General features: G+C 39.7%; 1 protein-coding gene across 2 annotated transcripts in view; it reads right to left on the bottom strand.

Moving 5' to 3' along the window:
- LOC148900863 (semaphorin-4B-like) overlaps positions 1–21,966 on the bottom strand; it is an 89,064-nt gene that overhangs the window by 19,502 nt on the left and 47,596 nt on the right. For both annotated transcript variants that reach the window (XM_088992876.1, XM_088992875.1), the window contains exons 3-8: positions 10,888–11,048; positions 10,476–10,538; positions 8,941–9,039; positions 4,284–4,395; positions 3,311–3,427; positions 429–586 (exon numbers count right to left, since the gene is read on the bottom strand). In XM_088992876.1, the coding sequence (XP_088849002.1) occupies positions 429–586; positions 3,311–3,427; positions 4,284–4,395; positions 8,941–9,039; positions 10,476–10,538; positions 10,888–11,048 (710 nt within the window). The remainder of the gene's footprint in view (positions 1–428; positions 587–3,310; positions 3,428–4,283; positions 4,396–8,940; positions 9,040–10,475; positions 10,539–10,887; positions 11,049–21,966) is intronic.

The raw sequence follows: 21,966 nt of genomic DNA, 5'->3' as shown, positions 1-21,966 counted from the left end.
TTAAACGATTGCAAACATGTATGCTTTCCTCTTCAGAACTATTTGAATCATATTCATAACTGGATGTGGAACAAGAAAGCATATTCTCCGAATCCGAAGCCATTGTTTTGATTCTCCAGCAATGCAAGACGGCTTGGCGTGACGTCACGAACTGGGGGCGGGACTATGTGAAAATGCCCTATTCGCAGCTTAATTTTTTTTGCAGATTTTGGACACTTTAAGTCATTTTTATTGGTGTTTTGCATTTGACTAAAAATATCATACTGCGTGTTTTGGGTATTTTAGATGCTATAAAACGTTTTTCTGATGTCAGTTAAGAAACAAAAAAGTGACGTCGGTTGTCCTTTAAAGACAAAGACAGCTGGAGACTGCGTCTGGAGTTTTTTTTTTTTTTTTGTGCGTGTGCAGCCGACCAGGTATCGTCTTACCTTGCACACGCGAGCGATCCTGGACACAATGGTGTTGTCGAAGAAGTCAAATTCCTTCCCCGCCTCGCTGAAGAAGAAGTAAATCTTGTCATCATCGCCCACGGGGTTCCCTATTGGCTGACTCTCTTCGATGTAAGCCGAGCCCACAAAGATGGGATCTGTTGGGGGAAAAAAAGTGAGTAAAACAAACAAAAACATGGATCACTTTGGTTTGCCTTGATAGCCTCGACATTGCTTTAGTTGCAAAATATAACAATACAGTCAGTCAGTCAGTCCCGAAAGAGAAGATGAAGCTTAAAAAAACCCTGGCTGTAATTGCACTCAGATGTCTCATCAGCATGAATTACAGACAGATTCAAATACAAAAGAGGCCTTAATTGCGCACAGCACGCGGTGTGCTTTGGCAAAGCATTTACGAAGAGCATGTGTGCCCACTGACAGAAGTCAGCCATTTAAAGGGGAGCCTTGTCCGCTCTGCATGCGTTCCTTGCTAATGAGCACTGCTTCTGAACGCTCACCTGCTCAGTCGGACAGATACATCATGGATAATACAGGCCTTGTTTCAACACAAGTACAGCGATACCTTGGCTTACGAACTTAATTGGTTCCCAGACAGAGTGTGTAAGGCAAAAAGTGTGTATCCCAAAAATTAATTTCCCATAGTAAACCATTAAAATGAGAATAATCCGTTCCCAGGTCCCCATCAAACATAAATTCCTACTTGCCTTAAAACTACACAAAATATACCTTATTTTATGTATAATAAATGTGTTATGGTATTATAATAAACTGTACTGTATAACAAAGTCGTTTTATTTACCTTTGTGATGTTCGTTGATGGCTTGATGGAATGGAGTGGCCGGTTTCATCAGCATTAAACACTTGATGAGGAACATAGCCTTCTTCTTTCACCTTCTTGAGGAATGATCCCTTGTTGATGCTTTCTCTGTGATAATTGTATCTAGTTCCTCATCAATTATGTTATGTTTAGCTGGATTAATAGCTTTTTATATCAAGTGTACAGATGGCTGGTGCGGGTTGTTTGTGGAGTCTGATTGAAGGGATATTTTAACCTTGCAGTCTATACTCTGCCTTTGAACTATCAAAGTTGAAACTCTCTCACTGTTGTCTGCCTGTCTCCTTAATGTTTAAACCACCCCACCTCACTGCTGCATTTTTCACCAATCACATGGCTTTAACCGAAGACTGGGGGTGGGTGATAGAGGACAAAAACAGTTGGCTGCCATTTTGTTGTTAGAAGAACGGGCTTGTTCGCGAACGACACATCACTCATTGAGGCAGCTCCGTGTACGAAAAAAGTTTGTATGCCAAGGTAAAGTTTGTATGCCAAGATAAATTGTTCATAAATGTAACGTTCGTAAACCGAAAAGTTTGTAAACCGAGGTATCACTGTATAGGTCAGCGCCTTTGTTAAAAAAAAAAAAAAAAAAAAAAAAAAACTGCTATCCGGTCAAAATCTAACCAAAATGAGCTGCCTTTCCAGCAGCTCATGTATTTTGTTTTTCTACTGTCATTCCTTTCATCACTTTGCTGCTGTGAAATGTAAATTTCTCCACTGTGAGACTAATAAAGGCAAATCCAATCCAATCCAATCCAATCCAATCCAATCCAATCCAATCCAAAATAATGTGGTGCCTTTAGATACAAATGACCATACTTGCAAGTTTTTCAAGACACAAGCTATTGTCTTGATCATTTATCCAAAACAAAATCATTGTGTTTTGTTGAAATAAATCAATCCATGCATCCATTATCTGATCTGCAGCCAATCACAGGTCATGCAAACAAACAAGTTTTCAAATGTACTGTTCAAATTGTGATTTTTGTTGTCACTTTTAGGTTATTTGCATCATGTGGAATGGATAAGGGTTGTCTTTTTAGCATGTTTGGCCGCGACATTCATCAAGGAGGAGACTGCTGAGCGGGTAGCACCTTTTCATTAGCATGAATATGCCAGCACTTGGTCTGAAATAACCTACCACACAGTTTTTGATTGGGAGGAATGTCGGTGTCATTTGAGTGTCATCGCTGGACAGTTCTGGGGCCATTGTGTTTTTTTTTTTGCGCCTGTAACGGGCAGCATTTTTCACAGCCCCGTTGTGTTCAGCGGAAAGGACTGTCTGCGGCTGGATGGATGCCTGGCTTGAGGAGTCCGTGATGAGAAGAAAGGAGTGTCAGCCGATGCGTATGGGGAACTGCCGCAACTTGGAATTGAAGCGGATTTACGTGGAATGAGAGATGTGAGACAGTCTCTTTTTGTCAATGGATCTTACAACTTCATGTTTGCTTTCAAAATTTAGCCTGTAGCAGACGTGCACATTTCACCATGTCTTGGATCCACTAGTAAAAAGGATGTTTTGATCGTCTCCTCTTTCATCTAAAACTGGCTTATACAACAAAGAGTGTGCAGAAAGTGCTTAAGATTGAATGCCTTTGTCTTTGTGTTGCCATATTATTTTGTTATTTAGTTTTTTTGTTGTTGTTTTGACTTCAAGATGGCACCGCAAGAGTGGCTGTCTTTACAGCAGGTCCTGTAGTTTGTTTTTATACTTCTTCCATTCCTCTTACTATCATCACTTTGGTGCTGTGAAATGTCAATTTCTCCACTGAGAGACTAATAAAGGCTAATACAATCCAAAGGCTAATACAATCCAGTCACACTTAAATCCAATTACGAGTGTTCAAACAACCTACCACACATTTTTGGGGGGTGGAGAATGTGGGAGGAAAACATGCAAATTCCACACAAGAAGCCAGAAGCCCCGATTTGAACCCATGACGTCTGCACTTTGAGGCAAATATGCTATTAAAATAAAATATCCTTGATAATCAAGTGGTTTGAGGGTGACTTGAGACGTTACCTTGCAGCCATTTTAAAGAATTTTCCGTCTTCAGTGCAGTTCCTTGGCCCAAACTCTTGTAAATGACAGGCTCGTTCCCTTGGAAGTTGCTGACTGTGCCTGTGTACAACTCACCATCTTAAAAAAAAAACGTAATATGTTGAAAATTGATGATCTAATAAATCAGGCATAATCCATTATAAATGAATTATATGCTTGCAAAGTGAAAGTCTGAATGGCGGATTAGGCAAGTGCTAATAACCAGCCCATTATATACTGAAAGATGAACCACAAATAGAAGACACTCATTTGCAATGCTAAAATGTAATGTTCGGGGAAGGATTTGGGGGGTTAGGGAAAGGAGGGATTGGGGGGGGGGGTTACAGGGAAATTAACTCATTCACTGCCAGACCATTGCAAAAATGTATCCACTGCAGTGCCGGGGTTTTTGTCATTGCCACTTAAATTCCAGGACCCACAGAATATTGAGTTTTAGGACTACATAAACATTCAATGCAGCGTAAGAAACATTAGACTCTTCTTTCATCCGAAAAAAAAGAGTTAATTCCTAAATTATATGGGTCTAGAGTTATATGTGCTGGAAATGTGGGCAGCTGTCCAAAATACAATGCATACATATTGGTTCATACCGTGCCTTAACAACAGAAGCAGGAACAAAGCGTTCAAACATGGTAAAAATGGAAATGCTGCCCCCTTGTGAAAAATAAAAAAAGATTGCCAGAGGCCATGGCCAGTGCTTTATCAGCACCCCAGCATGAAAAAACAAAACCAGAACAAATTTGGGAATGGTGTCATATTTTCAATTCCTGAATAAATTTGTGATTGGCAGTGAATGAGTTCAGAGGGTTAGGGATTTTGGGTTTGGGTTAGTGTTCGAGTATTGGTTGTGGTTTAGGATGAGGGCCGTTGGGGATGCGTTTATGCGGAGTTGAGGTTAGGAGTGGGAGACTTTTGTCAAGTTTATTTTGCGTACCGACAATGATGGCAGTGGATTTATATTCCGGATTAAAAGGGCAGCGGCTGCGTCCGTCCTCCATGGCCACCTCGCCGACATCATCCCTCGCCAGGGTAAACGTGGACGTGTTCTGCAGACAGACAGGCATGGTGTGATGATGTCATCCCATTAACAATGACCTCAGCGGCCCCGGGTGCTAATATACACAAATGAGTCCGACTTCCTGGCAGTGTGGATGGTGACTAAACAGGTTGTCATTTACCACACGAATGGTTTAAATTGTGCCTTTAATGCTTTGCTTTGTAAGCATGCAGTGATGAAACATCTGTTTTCCTTCAGTTTTTTTCCCACAAATGCCTTTTAATTGAATTGAAGACAACTTACCCTATAATGCAGGGGTGTCAAAGTCATTTTTTGCCGCGGGCCACATTGTAGTTATGGTTTCCTCTCAAGGGCCGTTATGAATTTGGGGAACCCATTAGAATGTTTAAATCCCTTCAAATATTACATATAGAGCACACAGCAAATTAATGAATAACTCGTTTTCAAATCTGAAGTCAAGAATAATGACTTTTATTGTGGTTGACATCCAAAAATAGGAAATTTTGGCTCAGATTTTAGCAGTCATCATGGAATTTAACAAGTTTGATTTGCTTTCGCGGGCCGAAAAAAATGATGTGGCGGGCCGGATTTGGCCCGCGGGCCTTGACTTTGACACCTGTGCTATAATGCATTCGTATCATATTTGATACACGGTTTCTGAGACCTCTATCTCACCAACATGAATAATTTTTTCAGCCAAAAAAAACCTTCGGATGTGATCTGATATATGTATTCTGCCCTCAGGTGCATGGTCATCCCTCTACAGGAAGATAAAGTTTGGTTTTGGTCATTTCCAACATGGTTGCTCCCAGTGTTTTCTGCTCTTGGTTTTTTCAGGAAAATCAGTGCTAGTTTTTGGGAATTTACCGTGAGAATAACATCAAAATACAAAGTCAAATTTTAAAAAGCTCGTTGAAAGAATGCATATTTATTAACTCATTCTTTATATTACAATTATATTGTGTTAAAATGTCTGGATAAAATTGTATACAGCTTTAAAATAAGATTTCTCTCAAATTGTCATTTCACATGTAATCTACATAATGCTCACTAAATACAAACACACTATTTTGATTACTTCATTCATCTAATTAATCAGTGTATAAAATGCGATACAAAAATATTTCATAAACAACATAATAGAGCAACATTTTTTGTGGATTTTGATATAAGGGAGAAAAATCAGAATTTTCTGGCTATTCTTTGATGGATCAGGTCTTAAAGGACAACCGACGCCTCCAGATAAGTTGTGTCCATAATTTGTAAAATCACATCAAATGACTTCTACTGAGCACATTTTACAAAGATTCCACCGCATATAGCTATATTTTACGTTTTAAGACTCGCGCTGAATATTCAGGAAGTCTTGTTTTCGAGTTGGTGACGAGTCCTGACGTCACGTCACGGAAGGAACGCCCCTGACCGAGAAAGCGACACACAATGCATTTTGGGTACTTTGTTTGGTCTGAAAACATCGTGTTCATCCGTGTTGATGGCGAAATTAGAAGGAAAACACATAAATAACGCGATGGTGAATCGTGTGAATCGAACAAAGGGGCGGGACCTTCTGAAGCTCGCCATTTCCGAGGTCATTTTGAAGTAGTTTTGGGACACTTTGTATAGGTGTTTTGCATTTTTATTGGCGTTTTGTTAAAAATATCAGCCTGTGTGTTTTGGGTATTTTAGATGCTATAAAACGCTTTTCCGATGTCAGTTAGGAAACAAAATGGTGTCGGTTGTCCTTTAAAGGGTTAATGAAAACGGCATTGGTGCAGGAGCTGTCAAGCTGACAGAGTATATAAAAATATATGTATTGTATATTTGCCAATAGACATATGACTTTTTTTTCCACATTTGGAAGAGTCTTGGATCCAATCGAAGGATATCTAATACCATTCTGTGCAACCATGGAGCATAAATCAATCTTATGAGATCAACATCCTGACTATCTGTCTAATTCATGTCTGCCTGTTAAAAGAAGAGCTATAAAAATAAACATGTGATACATATGACAGACCGTGCTGCACTATGTCAACAAAAGGAGCGTTCACCCCCATCCTCCTCCTCAGTAGAAGACGTTCTGTGTTATGGTTTCGCTTTTTGACGTCAAAAACGGGTAAAGTTTACATAGCTGACGTTAATGTCACCCCACTGTTGCTCTACCGTCCACTCTTGACGTGCTCCTCTGCTAGAAAAACATGTCTGCCAATGGAAACTGCACACACACACGGGCACACGCACGCACACACACACACACACACACACACACACACACACACACACACACACACACACACACACACACACACACACACACACACACGCGCAAACGCCGTAGTCCCGCCCCCCCTGTTGGCTTGTCTGGCTAAATTGCCTCAGCGGGGTCCTGTCACGCTTTGATGGCAATGGAGGGGAGGGAGAGAAAAGCTTCAAAAACCAAAATAGATAATACTGTACAGAGGAACTTCTCTGATTTTATGGAAAACATGCCCCAAAAGGCTAACAAAACCTCTTCATGCGTAATCTCAGACTTCATGGCAGGAGAGTTGTTCTTTTGAGATGCCTGGCTCGGCGTGCTTGGCTTTTTTGTTTGGTCATTTATCATGCAGATGGGAACAAAAATAGCAGTAGCAGCAATACCATTTAACCCCCATCACCCCAACTTCTCTGAAGTGAATTGAGTTCACTTAGTTCTCAGGTGTCTTCAAAAGCTAAGTGGTGTTCATGTATTTTAGTTTCAGCGTTTTTAATTATATACAGTCATAACTCGGTTGACGAACCCCTTGGCTGACGAACTTTCCGGTTTACGAACGTTAATTTCTGAAAATTTTACCTTGGCATACGAACTTTACCTTGGCGTACGAACACAGAGCTGCCTCAATGAGTGATGTGTCGTTCGCGAACGAGTCCGTTCTTGTAACAACAAAATGGAAGCAGACTGTTTTTTTCCTCTATTCCCCACCCCCAGTCTTCGGTTAAAGCCACGTGATTGGTCAAGAACGCAGCAGTGAGGGGAGGTGGTTGAAACATTGAAGGACAACCGACGTCTCCGGACAAGTTGTGTCCATAATTTGTAAAATGGCTTCAAATGACTTCTACTGAGCATATTTTACAAAGATTCCACCGCATATAGCTATATTTTACGTTTATCCAGACTCGCACTGAATATTCAGGAAGTCTTGTTTTTGAGTTGGTGACGAATCCGTACGTGACGTCACTAAAGGAGCGCCCTTGAGCGTAAAAAAGACGCATTGTAGCGGACCTTCCATCACGGCAATGTATTTTGCTGTACTTGTTTGGTCTGGGGACCTCGTGTTGCACCCAAAAGCCGCCAGGAGGCCAGAAGAGGGCGTCCAAGCTCCATATAAGGAATTTATCAGCCTGTGGAAACGGAGGTGGCCATAGGAGGTCGCCATTTTGTGCCTCTTTTTTTCATTGAGACATCTCCCCTCAATGTTGCCTCATAATGGCAAAAATAAATTGAATTTATTTTTAATTAATTTATTTTTAATTTATTTTTTATCTTTAATCGATTGCAAACATGTATGCTTTCATCTTCAGAACTATTTCAATCATATTCATCAATGGATTTGGAACAAGAAAGCATATTCTCTGAATCTGAAGCCATTGTTTGGATTCTCCAGCAATGCAAGACATCTTGGCGTGACGTCACGAACTGGGGGCGGGACTGAAAATGCCCAATTCGCAGCTCAATTTTTTGCAGATTTTGGACACTAAGTCATTTTTATTGGTGTTTTGCATTTGACTAAAAATATCATACTGCGTGTTTTGGGTATTTTAGATGCTATAAAACGTTTTTCTGGTGTCAGTTCAAAAACAAAAAAGTGACGTCGGTTGTCCTTTAAAGAGACAGGCAGACGACAGTGAGAGAGTTTCAACTTTCATAGTTCAAAGGCAGCTAGTCTATCTAGTACAATTATCACAGAGAAAGCACCAACAACGGATCATTCCTCCAGATGGTGAAAGAAGAAGGTTACGTTCCTCATCAAGTGCTTAATGCTGAGGAAACCAGCCACTCCATTCCATCAAGCCATCAACGATCATCACAAAGGTAAATAAAACGACTTTGTTATACAGTACAGTTTATTATAATACCATAACACATTTATTATACCTAAAATAAGGTATATTTTGTGTAGTTTTAAGGCTTAGAAAATTAGAAAGAAGAAAATTATGTTTTATAGGGACCTGGGAACGGATTATTGTCATTTTAATGGTTTCCTATGGGAAATTAATTTTTGGGATATACACTTTTTGCCTTACACACTCTGTCTGGGAACCAATTAAGTTCATAAGCCAAGGTATCACTGTATTGGTTAACTTGTTTTTCCACTTCAATGACAGAGTGTTAAAATGTCACATCACCGATATGGTTGAGAACGCATTTATGTAGGCATTAGTTGGACTCTGACAAATTCACACACTTGACATTATTTCCTGTGCGAAATTGGACTTCGACACAAGAGCAACTTGAAAGTCAACAGTATCATGTTCGACGTGGGAAATTCTGTCATTCTAAGGTTGGTTGTGAAACACATGCTGGAAGACTTACAATGTAGCTGCAAACTGGACTGAAGGCGTAGGTGCCGCACACGTACAGGTGCGTGCTGTTGAGACGCAGCAGAATCTTGATGTAATTGAAGCAATCAGTCTAGTTGAGAAGAGGTGGGGGCAGAAAACACATGAAGGGGGGTTTCACAGCCAAAAGCTCTTTGGCACATAAACACACCAAAAAATTAATCTGCAATAATACACTACATCTCACAATAAAATGTATCAGGGATCAAAATGAACACATAAGACAACAAATAAACAAAGAAATAAACAAACAAATACATAAATAGGTAACTAACTAACTAAATAATAATACTGGAGGGGATTACCCTTTATTTGTGATTATTATGATTCTTTTTAGTAATAATTATAATAATGTTAATAATACCATTACCACTATTAATAATAACAACAAAAATAACAGCAATAATAATCATAATAATCATAATAAGCATAATATTTGTAACATTAATAATAATAATAAGAATAAGAATATTTAAACAATGTTAATAATGCTATTACGACTATTACCACTATGACCAATAAGAACAATACTAATAATAACAACATGAATAATAATCTTAACGTTAATAATAATAACAATGTTAATGATAATAATAATAATAATAATAAATTTTATTACTACTACTACTAATAATAATAATAGTAATATTAATAATAATAGTATAGTTAATAATAACAATACTAGTAATGTTAATAAAAATAAAAAAATAAAATAAAATAAAATAAAAAAATAAAATAAAATAAAATAAAATAAAAAGTGTTCCCATGGAAGAAAAGTTGTAGTAGACTGGCTGGAGTTAGGACTACCTAACAGACATGCACAGTTCAACACGTACAGCTAACAGGCCATGTCGCCTGAGGATACAACAGCTACTCTAACAACAAGGGAGCACAAATACACATGGGGGAAAAAAAGGGAGAATTTCTCCATGGATACTTGACGATTGTAAAAATATAATGGTTGAAGGTGCCACGAAATCTGAAATAAAATAATGGATGTAAGCCGGTGGCAACACGCTCAACATTTTTGTGCAATGCCCATTTGATTTGATTTAATTTTGATTTTCAACAGTGTAAAAATTGAAAGCGTGAAAAAAATACAAATTGGGGGTTACGCTAACATTTGCAACAACAAAGATATAAAAAACTGGCAGAAAGTAGGATGATTGTATGAATGTCATTTTCTCTGTTTGATGTTGAAATGTATTAATGTATTCAAAAAAGGGAAAAGAAGAATCAGCAATGAATTGCTAGATTTTTTTTCCCCAATGTCGTTCCAATACCATGTGATAAATCGGTATGGCCCCCAAATGCAAACCACTTCGCTACCTATGATCCAACTATCGGCCCATCACCTTCTCGAATGTCTGAACCGTCACATGTGAATCACTACACTCCGCAGGGTCAAATTCCTACCTATCCACCTATATACTCTCGATCATAATGAATCGGTTCAGGGTCGCGGCAGCTGATTTTGAGCTAAAATGTGCTCGTACTGACGCATCTCACCTTGAGGTTCTTTCCTTTGAAGCTGCACTCTTCTCTCTTTCCAAGCGGAGTAGCCCAAGTCAGCTGAAGGCCAAAAAAGCGTCAGAATAAATCATGGGGAGAAAAAAAACAGGAACATGTGCTTTGAAAAATTCATACGGTGAAATTTTGTGGGTTGCGTTTCAACAGAATAGCATCTCAGTCAACACCCACCTGATGTTGAGTATTCTACGACAATTAGTATGGATTAAAAATACATTTCAAATCATCTACTGTATATCAAAGTATATGTCAAAAATACCCCTGATGTTATCGACAAAAAGTAGAATTATAATAAAAAAATCTATTTGCGTAATTTTCTGTGTAATGAACAATTGCAACATATTGCAACACGTTGCATGTGCGCAAGTGTCTGGGACAGTGACAAACTCACATTCTTCTGCAGCTTCGTCCTGCTGATGTCGGATAGGCTGAGAGCAAAGAGCGCCTCCCGGGCCCCCACGTACAGCATATCGTCCTCCTGGCTAAGCAACAGCGATGTGTAATTGAAGACGCCCTCTGCGGAGAACCTCTTGGCCGATCTCTCCTTCGCATCTGCGGGAGACGGCATTGTTATTAAAAAATACTGTATTACGAAGAAGCTCGGGTTTAGTTCGATAATGTGGAAACCACTCAGGCGGTCCGTTAAAAGGCGGATCATTTTTGTTGTGAAAAATTGGCTCGGATGTCTAACTATTATGGTCTTTCGAATATATGCCCGACCTTTACAGGAACTGTGAAATTAAAAATTAAAAACTGTCATGCTATTTCTGAAAGTGTCAATTAGCTGTTTTGCACTTTGACACTATTGTAATATAACAAGTTTTCTTCACCCATGACATGTTCACCAAAGGTGGAATGAAGATCCAGAGTCTCTAAGTGAGGTAGCTGGCTAATACTGTCTGAAACGCTATCACGCAACCACACTGTCATGCAGAAACAAATGCATTCCCCAAGCGTTTGAGCCCCTGCCATAATGTGAATACCAGTCAAACCTCGGTTCAAAAACCGATTTGGTTGAAGACCAAAACATTTCCCATTATAATCAACGTAATCAATGTCTGTTGTTTTATTTTTGATTTTTTTATCGTGATTGAACAATACAAACATACCTGCTCACAATGGAACGCTACACAAAGCTAATGCGTCAGTCACAATGAAACGCAACACAAGGAAGTGACGCATAAGGAAGCAGAGGGGAGTTGAGTGGTGCATTCAGGTGCGCTCAGTTTGGTCGAGAACCGATTTTTGGTTGTATACCGAGGCATAAAAAAACTGCAATTTTGGGTCGAGAACTGAGATGTTTGAAAACCGAGGCTTGACTGTACGCGTATATATATAAATACATAGATATCAGTGGTGGGGCGTCAGGGCCTGCAAGGCCTTCTCTGCTGGCCTAAAAATATGTGAATCACGGACTAATGTGAATTATATTTTGTCCATGAATTCTTATAAAAAATGTCTTTCAGCTTCCTTTCATTACTTTTCCCCTGTTGCGCTGCTTCCACACGTGTGCTTTCGTATTTAAGCATTTCACCAATCACAATGGTCAGAAATCTACCTAAACGCCTTCACAATCAGTTCTGCGGGCCCTGTAGCATAAAATAAATGTTGATCAAACTGTTGCTTTAACCAATCATATTTCGAGTTCGCGACACCAAGGCCTTCCCCATTGTGGGACAAATAAATGTTTTCTGATTCTGATTTTCGCAGGCCTTATTTCCTGGCGAACGGTAGCCTCTAGTGGACTTATAGTAAATCACACCACACCATGAATCGCAGTCGCATTATTAATGGTTGGATTGATTCAGACGTAGCACCACAGAAGGCCTAGGTGTGAAATGCATGGCTGAAATTTCACATCCTATACAGTAGGTGGCAGCGGGGATCTGAGATATATTTATATATACATCATACTTCTGTTTGACTAAAAAAATAGTAAATTATTTTTGTGTCAATATATTAATCATTCTTTTTGATTTTCTTCAACAAAAGGATACAATTTCATACTAAGGTGGACTACTGGATGAGGTGACCATGTGCCACATAAAGTCGATGAAATGCTGCCTCCACAAGTGAGAAAGCTTTTTATTGTTCTTTTGCATGTTTTTTTTTAATTTGGAATTTGGTTCCAAAAGTGGAAGCAAGCAAGAAGCAGGAACACCCATTTGCTGGCAAAATGAAAGCAAGCCCAGATAAGGACGAGGAAAGGGCCAAAGAGACACGGCGAAATGAATTCCTCCATTAGCAACGCACAAGATCCAGACCACTGTCATGACGGGGATGACAGGAGGCAGCCTGCAAAGTGTCTGTGGTCTTGATGTTCAGGATCTGCCTCCGGTCGATACGGTAGCAAAAGTTAGACTAAATATTGGACTGGTGAAATAGGGTTTGGCTAACTTACAATAGACAGCCTATAAAAATCAGAGGATTTCAGCAAGCCAAGAAACTGGCAGTGTTCCGTAATTATTTAACCTTGGAATAGTTTGGAACGATATCAACCCTTTAAAGGACAACCAACGTCACTTTTTAGTTTTTTAACTGACACCAGAAAAACGTTTTATAGCATCTAAAATACCCAAAACACGCAGTATGATATTTTAGTGAAATGCAAAACACCAATAAAAATGACTTAAAGTGTCAAAAATCTGCAAAAAATTGAGCTGCGAATTGGGCATTTTCAGAAAGTCCCGCCCCCAGTTCGTGACGTCACGCCAAGACATCTTGCATTGCTAGTGAATCAAAACAATGTCTTCACATTTGGAGAATATGCTTTCTTGTTCCACATCAGTGATGAATATGATTCAAATAGTTCTGAAGAGGAAAGCATACATGTTTGCAATCGATTAAAGAAATTATTTGTGCCATTTTGAGGCAACATTGGGGGAAAATCTCTCACCCAAAAACAGAGGCACAAAATGGCGACATCCTGTGGCCACCTCCGTTTACACAGGCTGATAAATTCCTTATATGGCGCTTGGACGCCCTTTTCTGGCCTTCTGGCGGCTTTTGGGTGCAACACGAGGCCTCCAGACCAAACATGTACAGCAAAATACATTGACGTAATGCAAGGACCGCTACAATGCGTCTTTTTTTCGGTCAGGGGCGTTCCTTTCGTGACGTCACGTACGGACTCGTCACCAACTCAAAAACAAGACTTCCTGAATATTCAGCGCGAGTCTTAAAACGTGAAATATCGCTATATGCGGTGGAATCTTTGTAAAATACGCTAAGTGGAAATCATTTAAAGCCATTTTACAAATTATGGACACAACTTGTCCGGAGACGTCGGTTGTCCTTTAAGTGACAAAATAGCAACCTTTATCATACCTTTATCATTTTCAGGCTAAATCCCTTTGAAATCGTAGCATAAAAACTGAGTTCTTTTCATAAAAAGTGCCTGAATGGGGCCTGTGGCTGTGTTTGCCGCACTGCAAAAGCAATTGTTGTACTGCATGTCGTTGCTATCGTCAGCCAGCCCAATAGGGCGCACACTCAAAAACTCCTCCGGCAGAAAAAACGTTTGCCAAGCTTTGTTTCGAACCACCTGAAACCAGCTCATGAAGCCTGCATCAGCCAGCAATGCACAATTTGAGTTTGGAATTGTTGCATGAATATGCCGTTTGCTCACATCTTCCTCTGTGGTAAACATGCTGATACAACCCACCACATACTTGGCAGGCAGAAAAGAAAAAAAAATGGACTCATAACACCTTTGATGCCAGCTACTTTGGATTGCCGACATTCATTGGGTTTCTTGCTTTGGCAAAAAGAAGGCAGTTAAAATTGTTGTTTGACAAATTCCCAATTGTCAGAGGTGAAAGCGAATGATGAGGTTTGATGAGGTTCTTGCCTCAACAAAGACAATACCTGGCAGTTTGAAAAAGATTGCAGGGCGGGAGTGTGGGGTTGGGGTGGCGGGCAACCACAACAGAAATGTGAGCGGTAGCGAGCGAGAGGCAACACGCTGATTCCCTGATGACCCAACATACTTTAACATCTATCATAAAGGTGACAGTTAACTGTAATTTTTTTATTTTTTTATTTAGCATTTTATTTATGGTTATTATTGTGTTTTGGACAGCCGCCCTCGCTTGAAGTTCATATAACTCCAGACCCATATAATCTAGGAATTAACTCTTTTTGTCTGATGAAAGAAGAGAGTCTAGGGTTTATAACGCATTATTGAAAGTTTATGTAGTCCTAAAACTCAATATTCTGTGGGTCCTTGCATATAAGTGACAGTGACAAAAACCCTGGCACTGGAAAGGACACATTTTTGCATGTCTGGCAGTGAATGAGTTGAAAAAAATATCACAAACAACTACAACTACAACTACAAGCATGATGTATATGGCGTAAAGATCAATCGCCTTCTTTACGCAATTAAATGAAAAAGGGACATAAAAAGGGACATAAAGACATAACTGACATCAGAAAAATGTTTAATAGCCTCTAAAATACCCAAAAGACGCAGGCTGATATTTTTTGTCAAATGCAAAACACCAATAAAAATGACTTGAAGTGTGCTAAAACTGCAACAAAATGAGCCGCGAATTGGGGATTTTCAGAAAGTCCAGCCCCCAGTTCGTGACGTCACACCAGGACGTCTTACCTTGGTTCAGAATCAAAACAATGGCTTCAGAGAGTTCAGATTCGGAGAAGATGCTTTCTTGCTACTCATCCAATTATGAATATGATTCAAATACAGTGATCCCTCGCTACTTTGCGGTTCACTTATCTCGGCTTCAGTGCATCGCAGATTTTTTTTCAAGGGAAAAAAACTTGTTTGATTTTATTCTGCTTTGTTTGCAGTGTTGTTTCTTTTACTTTTTTTGTTTGCACATTTGCATTCCATTAATAAAAGAATAAATGAAAAAAATCTTTATTCTCCCAAAAAATGAAAGACAAAAAAAGAAAGAGTGCCAACAACTACCGATAAAAATGTTCTTCTCTCGGAGAAAAACATGTATGCTTTCCTCTTCAGAACTATTTGAATCATATTGCACTTCGCGGATTTCACCTAACGCGGGCTATTTTTGGAACGTATCTCCCGCGATAAACAAGGGTTCACTGTAGCTCTGAAGAGGAAAGCATAAATGTTTGCAATCGATTAAAGAAGTTATTCCGTATCAATTCGAGCAGTCTGAACTCCAATGTAGCGCCCAGAAAATGCACAAGATGGCGTCCAAGCTTCGTTGGAAATGGGCTGATTTGTCTGCTGAGAATTTGTGTCACCTCCTGTATGGTGTTACCGCAATTGGTAGTCTTTGTGCAACACACAATGATTCACCGTCGCATTATTTATGTGTTTTTCTTCTAATTTTGCCATCAACACGGATCAACATGATGTTTTCAGACCAAACAAAGTACCCAAAATGCATTGTGTGTCGCTTTCTCAGTCAGGGGCGTTCCTGACGTGACGCCACATCAGGCATCGTCATCAACTCGAAAACAAGACTTCCTGACTATTCAGCGCGAGTCTTAAAACGTAAAATCTAGCTATATGCACTGGAATCTTTGTAAAATGCGCTCAGTAGAAGTCATTTGAAGTCATTTTACAAATTATGGACATAACTTGTCCGGAGGTGTCGGTTGTCCTTTAAGGGGGCGGTCCTGTCTCATGAAAATGGCCCATTCATCACTTAACCCCTCTACAATGCAAGTTAATGTTGAATATGGCTTTTAATACTAGGGTAACTCGGTTGTGGCACGAGTAGGGTGTTAATAACCAAGCTTCAGAATCAGTTATATGGTGCATGCAGTCGACATGGATCAGTGTCTCAGAAAAATCAAGTATGTATGTGTAACTTATTAGCTGATGCAAATCTAGTTTGTACAGTAAAAATCTATCAGATGTTACTTGAAAGTGGTTCTGGCTCTTCCAGCAAGCTAGCTAGCAGGTCAATTATCCAAATTGTAAAAAAGTATTTAACTTGGAAATAGTCGCTGAGATGTTTCAATCGTACTTGATTCTATCGTTGAGAAAGCTTTTTACTCCGTAGGTTGGCTTGATGGATGGGATGTTTTTCGGTCAATGTGTCTGTATTGCTTCACTTTGTAAACATAGTAGAAACTAACCATGAGGCCGAAAGCCAAAATGCAGCTGGTCCAAATAAGATAAACAGCACGTAAACACGAATATTTGCTGCACTTCAACCGACACTCAAAGCACTTTGGCATGAAAATCGGGTCTTGAGCGAGAGACAGAGAAAGAGAGAAAGGCAGTGAGAGAACCAGCTGCGCAGGACTCATCTTGTCCAAAACATCACATTTCAAGGACTTTTGCAGAGCAAAAGCCATCACTTTGTTGAATATGCTGCAATATCTGGACTCAATGTCCAGATGTTGCAAAAGAAAGTCTATTGTTCAAGTCAATAGGCGTGGATGCAATGTACGTATATGATTTAAGAAAAAAATGTGATGTTTTCCTGTTGTTTTGAGCGGGTCATTGAAAAGAGTAAACCCCTGTTTAAATACATTGAACACATTGAAAGAATGAAGAAAATAATTGAGAGTTTAAAAAAAGAAACGAAAAATGCCCGAAAACTATTCAGCACTGTCCAAATGAGATAAGGAATAATAAGAAACTTAAAGGATTTAAACATATAAACATTATTTAAATCTTATATGGAAAGAAGGATTACATCCCAATCCAATAAAAATGAGTACTAATTATCACAGTAAAATACAAACACGAAAAATAATTAATTGCATTAATTGTCCCCTTTCCTCACAGCAAGTCCCCCGGGTTCTGGTGATTCACTTGGGTAAAAAAAACAAACAAAAAAAACAATTTGTGTGTGTTAGGACCCTGACACACATCACCATGAGAGACAATCACACAAAAACTCCTGAAACTCGCAGTTAGTGAAGAATGACCATCTTTTTTAGACAGTCGTCATGGTAACATTAAGAAGACATGCCCCCCAAAAAAAGTCACTTAACATGTCTTGTGGCTGACCAGCGCAATCCTTAACTGTGTTTCGAAGAGACCATTTGTGGTTGGGGTTAGTGAGAGAGCAGGAGAGAGAGAGGGATGGGGGAAAAAGAGAGAGAGAAAGACAGAAAGAGAGACAGAGCGAGAGACAGAGAGAGAGAGAGAGAGAGAGAGAGAGAGAGAGAGAGAGAGAGAAAAAGAGTGTGCGTGTGAGACAGAGACAGAGAGAGAGAGAGAGAGAGAGAGAGAGAGAGAGAGACAGACAAAGACAGAGAGAGCAAAACAGAGAGATACACAGAGAGAAAGAGAGAGACAGACAGATACAGAGACAGAGTGAGAGTCAGAGAAAGACACAGACAGAGAGAGACAGAAATAGTGTGAAAGAGAGAGAGACAGAAAGAGAGAGAGAGAAAGAGAGAGAGAGAGAGAGAGAGAGAGAGAGAGAGAGAGAGAGAGAGAGAGAGAGAGAAAGACAGAGTCAGAGAAAGTGACAGTGAGACAGAGAGAGAGACAGTGAGACAGAGAGAGAGACAGTGAAACAGAGAGAGAGAGAGAGAGAGAGAGAGAGAGACAGAGAGAGAGAGAGAGAGAGAGAGAGAGAGAGAGAGAGAGAGAGAGAGAGAGAGAGAGAGAAAGACAGAGTCAGAGAAAGTGACAGTGAGACAGAGAGAGAGACAGTGAAACAGAGAGAGAGAGAGAGAGAGAGACAGTGAAAGAGAGAGAGAGAGAGAGAGACAGAGAGAGAGACAGAGAGAGAGAGAGAGAGAGAGATACAGAGAGAGACAGAGATAGAGAGAGAGACAGAGAGACAGAAAGAGAGAGGGAGAGATACAAAGAGAGACAGAAAGAGAGAGAAAGACAGAGAGAGAGAGAGAGAGAGAGAGAGAGAGAGAGAGAGAGAGAGAGAATAAGAGAAAGAGAAAGAGAAAGAGAAGAGAGAGAAGAGAGAGAGAGAGAGAGAGAGAAAGAAAGAGAGAGAGAACCTTTCCAACAAAACTGTCCATATCCATGACCCATCCATCTGCCTTCCTCTTGTTTCATCAGCTGCCTGCCAAACTCATCACACTCATCATCAACACCGCCGCTCCTGATGTGTACAATTATCCGCACGTTGCCAAGGGACAATGCTGAATGCGGACCCAATGTCGGCCATCACAGCTGCATAAAGTGAGATTAAAAAAAAAACATTGACACATCCTATGCCCTACCTAGAAGCTCTTGAAAAATCATACATTATTTTTAGAACGTCATCCAAATTTACTTTTGCTGTACTGTCCCAGGACATTTGGCCATAGAGCGGATGTTCACAGTAAAAATCGGGTGAAAATCAATTCCAGCAGCCTATTCACTCAGGAAAACCCGCCCGCCATCAATAAATAAAGAACACTCGTAGCAAGTCATCAAACTGGGCACGTAAAAGCGCAGCTGCTTCGCAGTGAGCAAAATGACGGCAAGGCGTTGAGATACACAGTCTCATTTCAACTCTCGTAATGGAATGGCGGCCCTCCAAACATGGCGGGAGTAAATATGTAAAAAAAAAAAATCATTTTGAATAGTAACAGCAGCGTCTGAAATAACGTCAGCCCGGATGCCCGGGGCGTGCAACTTTTACCTTGGCCGTACAACTTTCAAAACTATCACATCAAAACATTAGTCTTTGGCCTTTTTTTTCTCCGTTCTACAGCATAGTGTTTTGATGTGATGTTATGAATTAATAAACTAGATATGACCAAAGTTTCATTTCATTCGGACAAAACACTAAGAAACGGGGCCTAATTAGAGTTTTTTTTTTTGGGTTACCCTGTAGTTCTCAGTTTTGCTCCCGGCACAAATCCCGCATAACCCCATAACTTTGTACACACGACAATTCAAACAATGCATTTAAAATGCAAGTCTGACTGATGACGCTATCCAGGAAAAAAAAGCACGGCAAACTAGAACGTGAATAGGATGTTGTTAGATTCGTAAAGCCGAAAACAACATCTGTACTAAATTAATTTTTTTTGTGTGGAATTACAGTAAAGTCTCGTTATATCGATATTCTCGGGAGTCCGAAAAAATATCGATATAACCGGGACTATCGATATATCCGACCCTGCGCGCATGTAATTTTCTCCTTGCGTTCATAGAAATAGTATCGTAATAAGAGGTACTATCGATATAACCGATATCGATATAACGAGACTTTACTGTAAATGCCTTTTGCACGAGTTGCGGGCCAAGTGAAGCTAAACTCCAGCAAACAGAAATGATCCGCCGGCGCCAGTTTGCATACAAAGGACATTCGCACATGCACGCACACGAATCTGCACATTGCATTCCAGATGTTCTATATCGTTGAGTAGCACCAAGGAGTGGGGCCACTAATCGTTCCGACGAGGGATGATTGCAAACTTGGTGCACACTGGTGGTGATCTGCAGCTTTGGACACTTAATTAGGTAGACTTGCGTGGTCTCATAGCGTCCAGTGTAGTCACATTTTTTTCCCCTTATAAATTTTATGTTGCTTAACTCATTTCACTGCCATTTGAATTGAAAATATGACATAGAGCGCCATTCCTGAATTTGCTTAGGTTTTGTTTTTTCTTACTTGGGTGCCAACAAAGCGCTGGCCACACCTCTGGCAATGTTTCCCTTCCACAAGGGGGTAGCATTTCTCTTTTTTTTCCCATGTTCGCGCTTTGTTACAGCGTTATATAAATAATTAAGTATGTGTTGTATTGTACTTTGTACAGCTGCCTCAATTTTAAGCTCATATAACTCCAGACCCATATTATTTAGGCATTCACTTTTCTGATAAAAGAAGAGAGTCCAAGGTTTCTAACGCTGTATTGAATGTTCATGTAGTCCGAAAACTCGGGCACTGGAGTAGACACATTTTTGCACATGTATGGGAATGAATTAGTTAATTTTGATGGACTATCAAGGTTTTGAAAAAAAGCAAAGAAAACATATTGGTTTTTATCATTTGGTCATTCAACCGACAGACGATTGCTTCTGACTAGAGCGTCAAATATCAACATGCGTTTTCGCCACATCATAGCAAGTCATAACTCATTAACTGGCTTGACACTTGATGCAAAAAGCTATCAACCCAGCTAAACAGAACAGAGTTGATGAGGAACAAGGTAATATCGCAGAGAAAGCACCTACAAGGGATCATTCCTCAAGATGGTGAAAGGAGGCTACGTTCTTCATCAAGTGTTTAATGCTGATGAAACCGGCCACTCCATTCCATCAAGCCATCAACGACCATCACAAAGGTAAATAAAACCACTTTATTAGACAGTACAGTTTATTTCTTTAATTATAATACCGTAGCACATTTATCATACATAAGCTAAGGTATATTTTGTGTCGTTTGAAGGCTTAGAAAATTAGAAAATTATGTTTTATGGAGACCTGGGAACATATTATTCTCATTTTCATTGTTTCCTATGGGAAATTAATTTTTGGGATACACACTTTTCACCTTCCACACTCTGTCTGAGAACCAATTAAGTTCGTAAGCCAAGGTATCACTGTACGTGCATTCTCAGTGCCTGATCCCAACCTGAGATGGATTCACAGTCCTAATGTGTTGTTAAGTGTGGCTTTTGCGAGATTGTGTTCATTATATGTTGCGTGTGTGCACATCACAGCGAGAGACAGCTGCGCCTAATAGATAACAAGCACGGCCTGGAGGGGCAAAATGCTCGCCGCGTGTTGATTAAGCAACATGGGTGGCACGTCGAAATCGAATGGTGGGCAATTGATGAGGTTTAAATGGGGGAAGTCAAGCCTTCTGCTGAATCGACGCACAAGGATGACAGCATAGCAAGACTGGCGTCATGCTCGGAGCTGTCAGTGGTGAGAGACAGTCTCAGGTGTCAATTATCTGCCACCTTCCCCGTGGGTTTACCCGAGGTGGAATCTGTTCACCATTGTGGCATGCGAGCGACTTATCCCGGCATGTAATCCCCTCAGTCACAACACAAGAAAAAAAGACGTGTCAGCGCTCGCCTGACATCGAAGCATCAGCGGTGAAGCCCTAAGACTTGTACATATGAATGGAAAACCAGCGGATGCCGCATTATGTGAAAGAATGTTGGCGAAAAAGAGGTGCTGATTGGCACGAATGAGGCTGTTGACGGACAGATGAGAAAATAGGAGGCATATACAAGGGGGTTGTCACGGCAACTAAAGCCCAGCAACTCAATGAAGTGATGATTGAACTACTTAAAGCAAATAACGCAGTTGATTTTTAAAGCCGCCGGCAGAAAAACATAAAAGATAAAATAAATGAATAACAAAAAATAAATGCATAAAAAATAATACATAATTAAATAACAAATAATAAATAAATAAATGAAAAATAATAAATAAGTGATAAAATAACAAATAAATGAAAAATAATAAAATAATAAATAAATAAATAAATAACAAATAATGCATAAATAAATGACAAATAATAACTGAAAAATAATAAATGAAAAATAATGAATGAATAAATAAATAAATAAATAAATAACATATAATACATAAATAAATGAC

Source organism: Hippocampus bargibanti, linkage group LG03 (genome assembly GCF_051943395.1).
Source record: "Hippocampus bargibanti isolate YZ-2025 linkage group LG03, ASM5194339v1, whole genome shotgun sequence".
Classification (NCBI taxonomy): Eukaryota; Metazoa; Chordata; class Actinopteri; order Syngnathiformes; family Syngnathidae; genus Hippocampus; species Hippocampus bargibanti.
The sequence above is the reverse complement of the archived record's forward strand: the minus strand, read 5'-3'. Positions and strand labels throughout refer to the sequence as shown.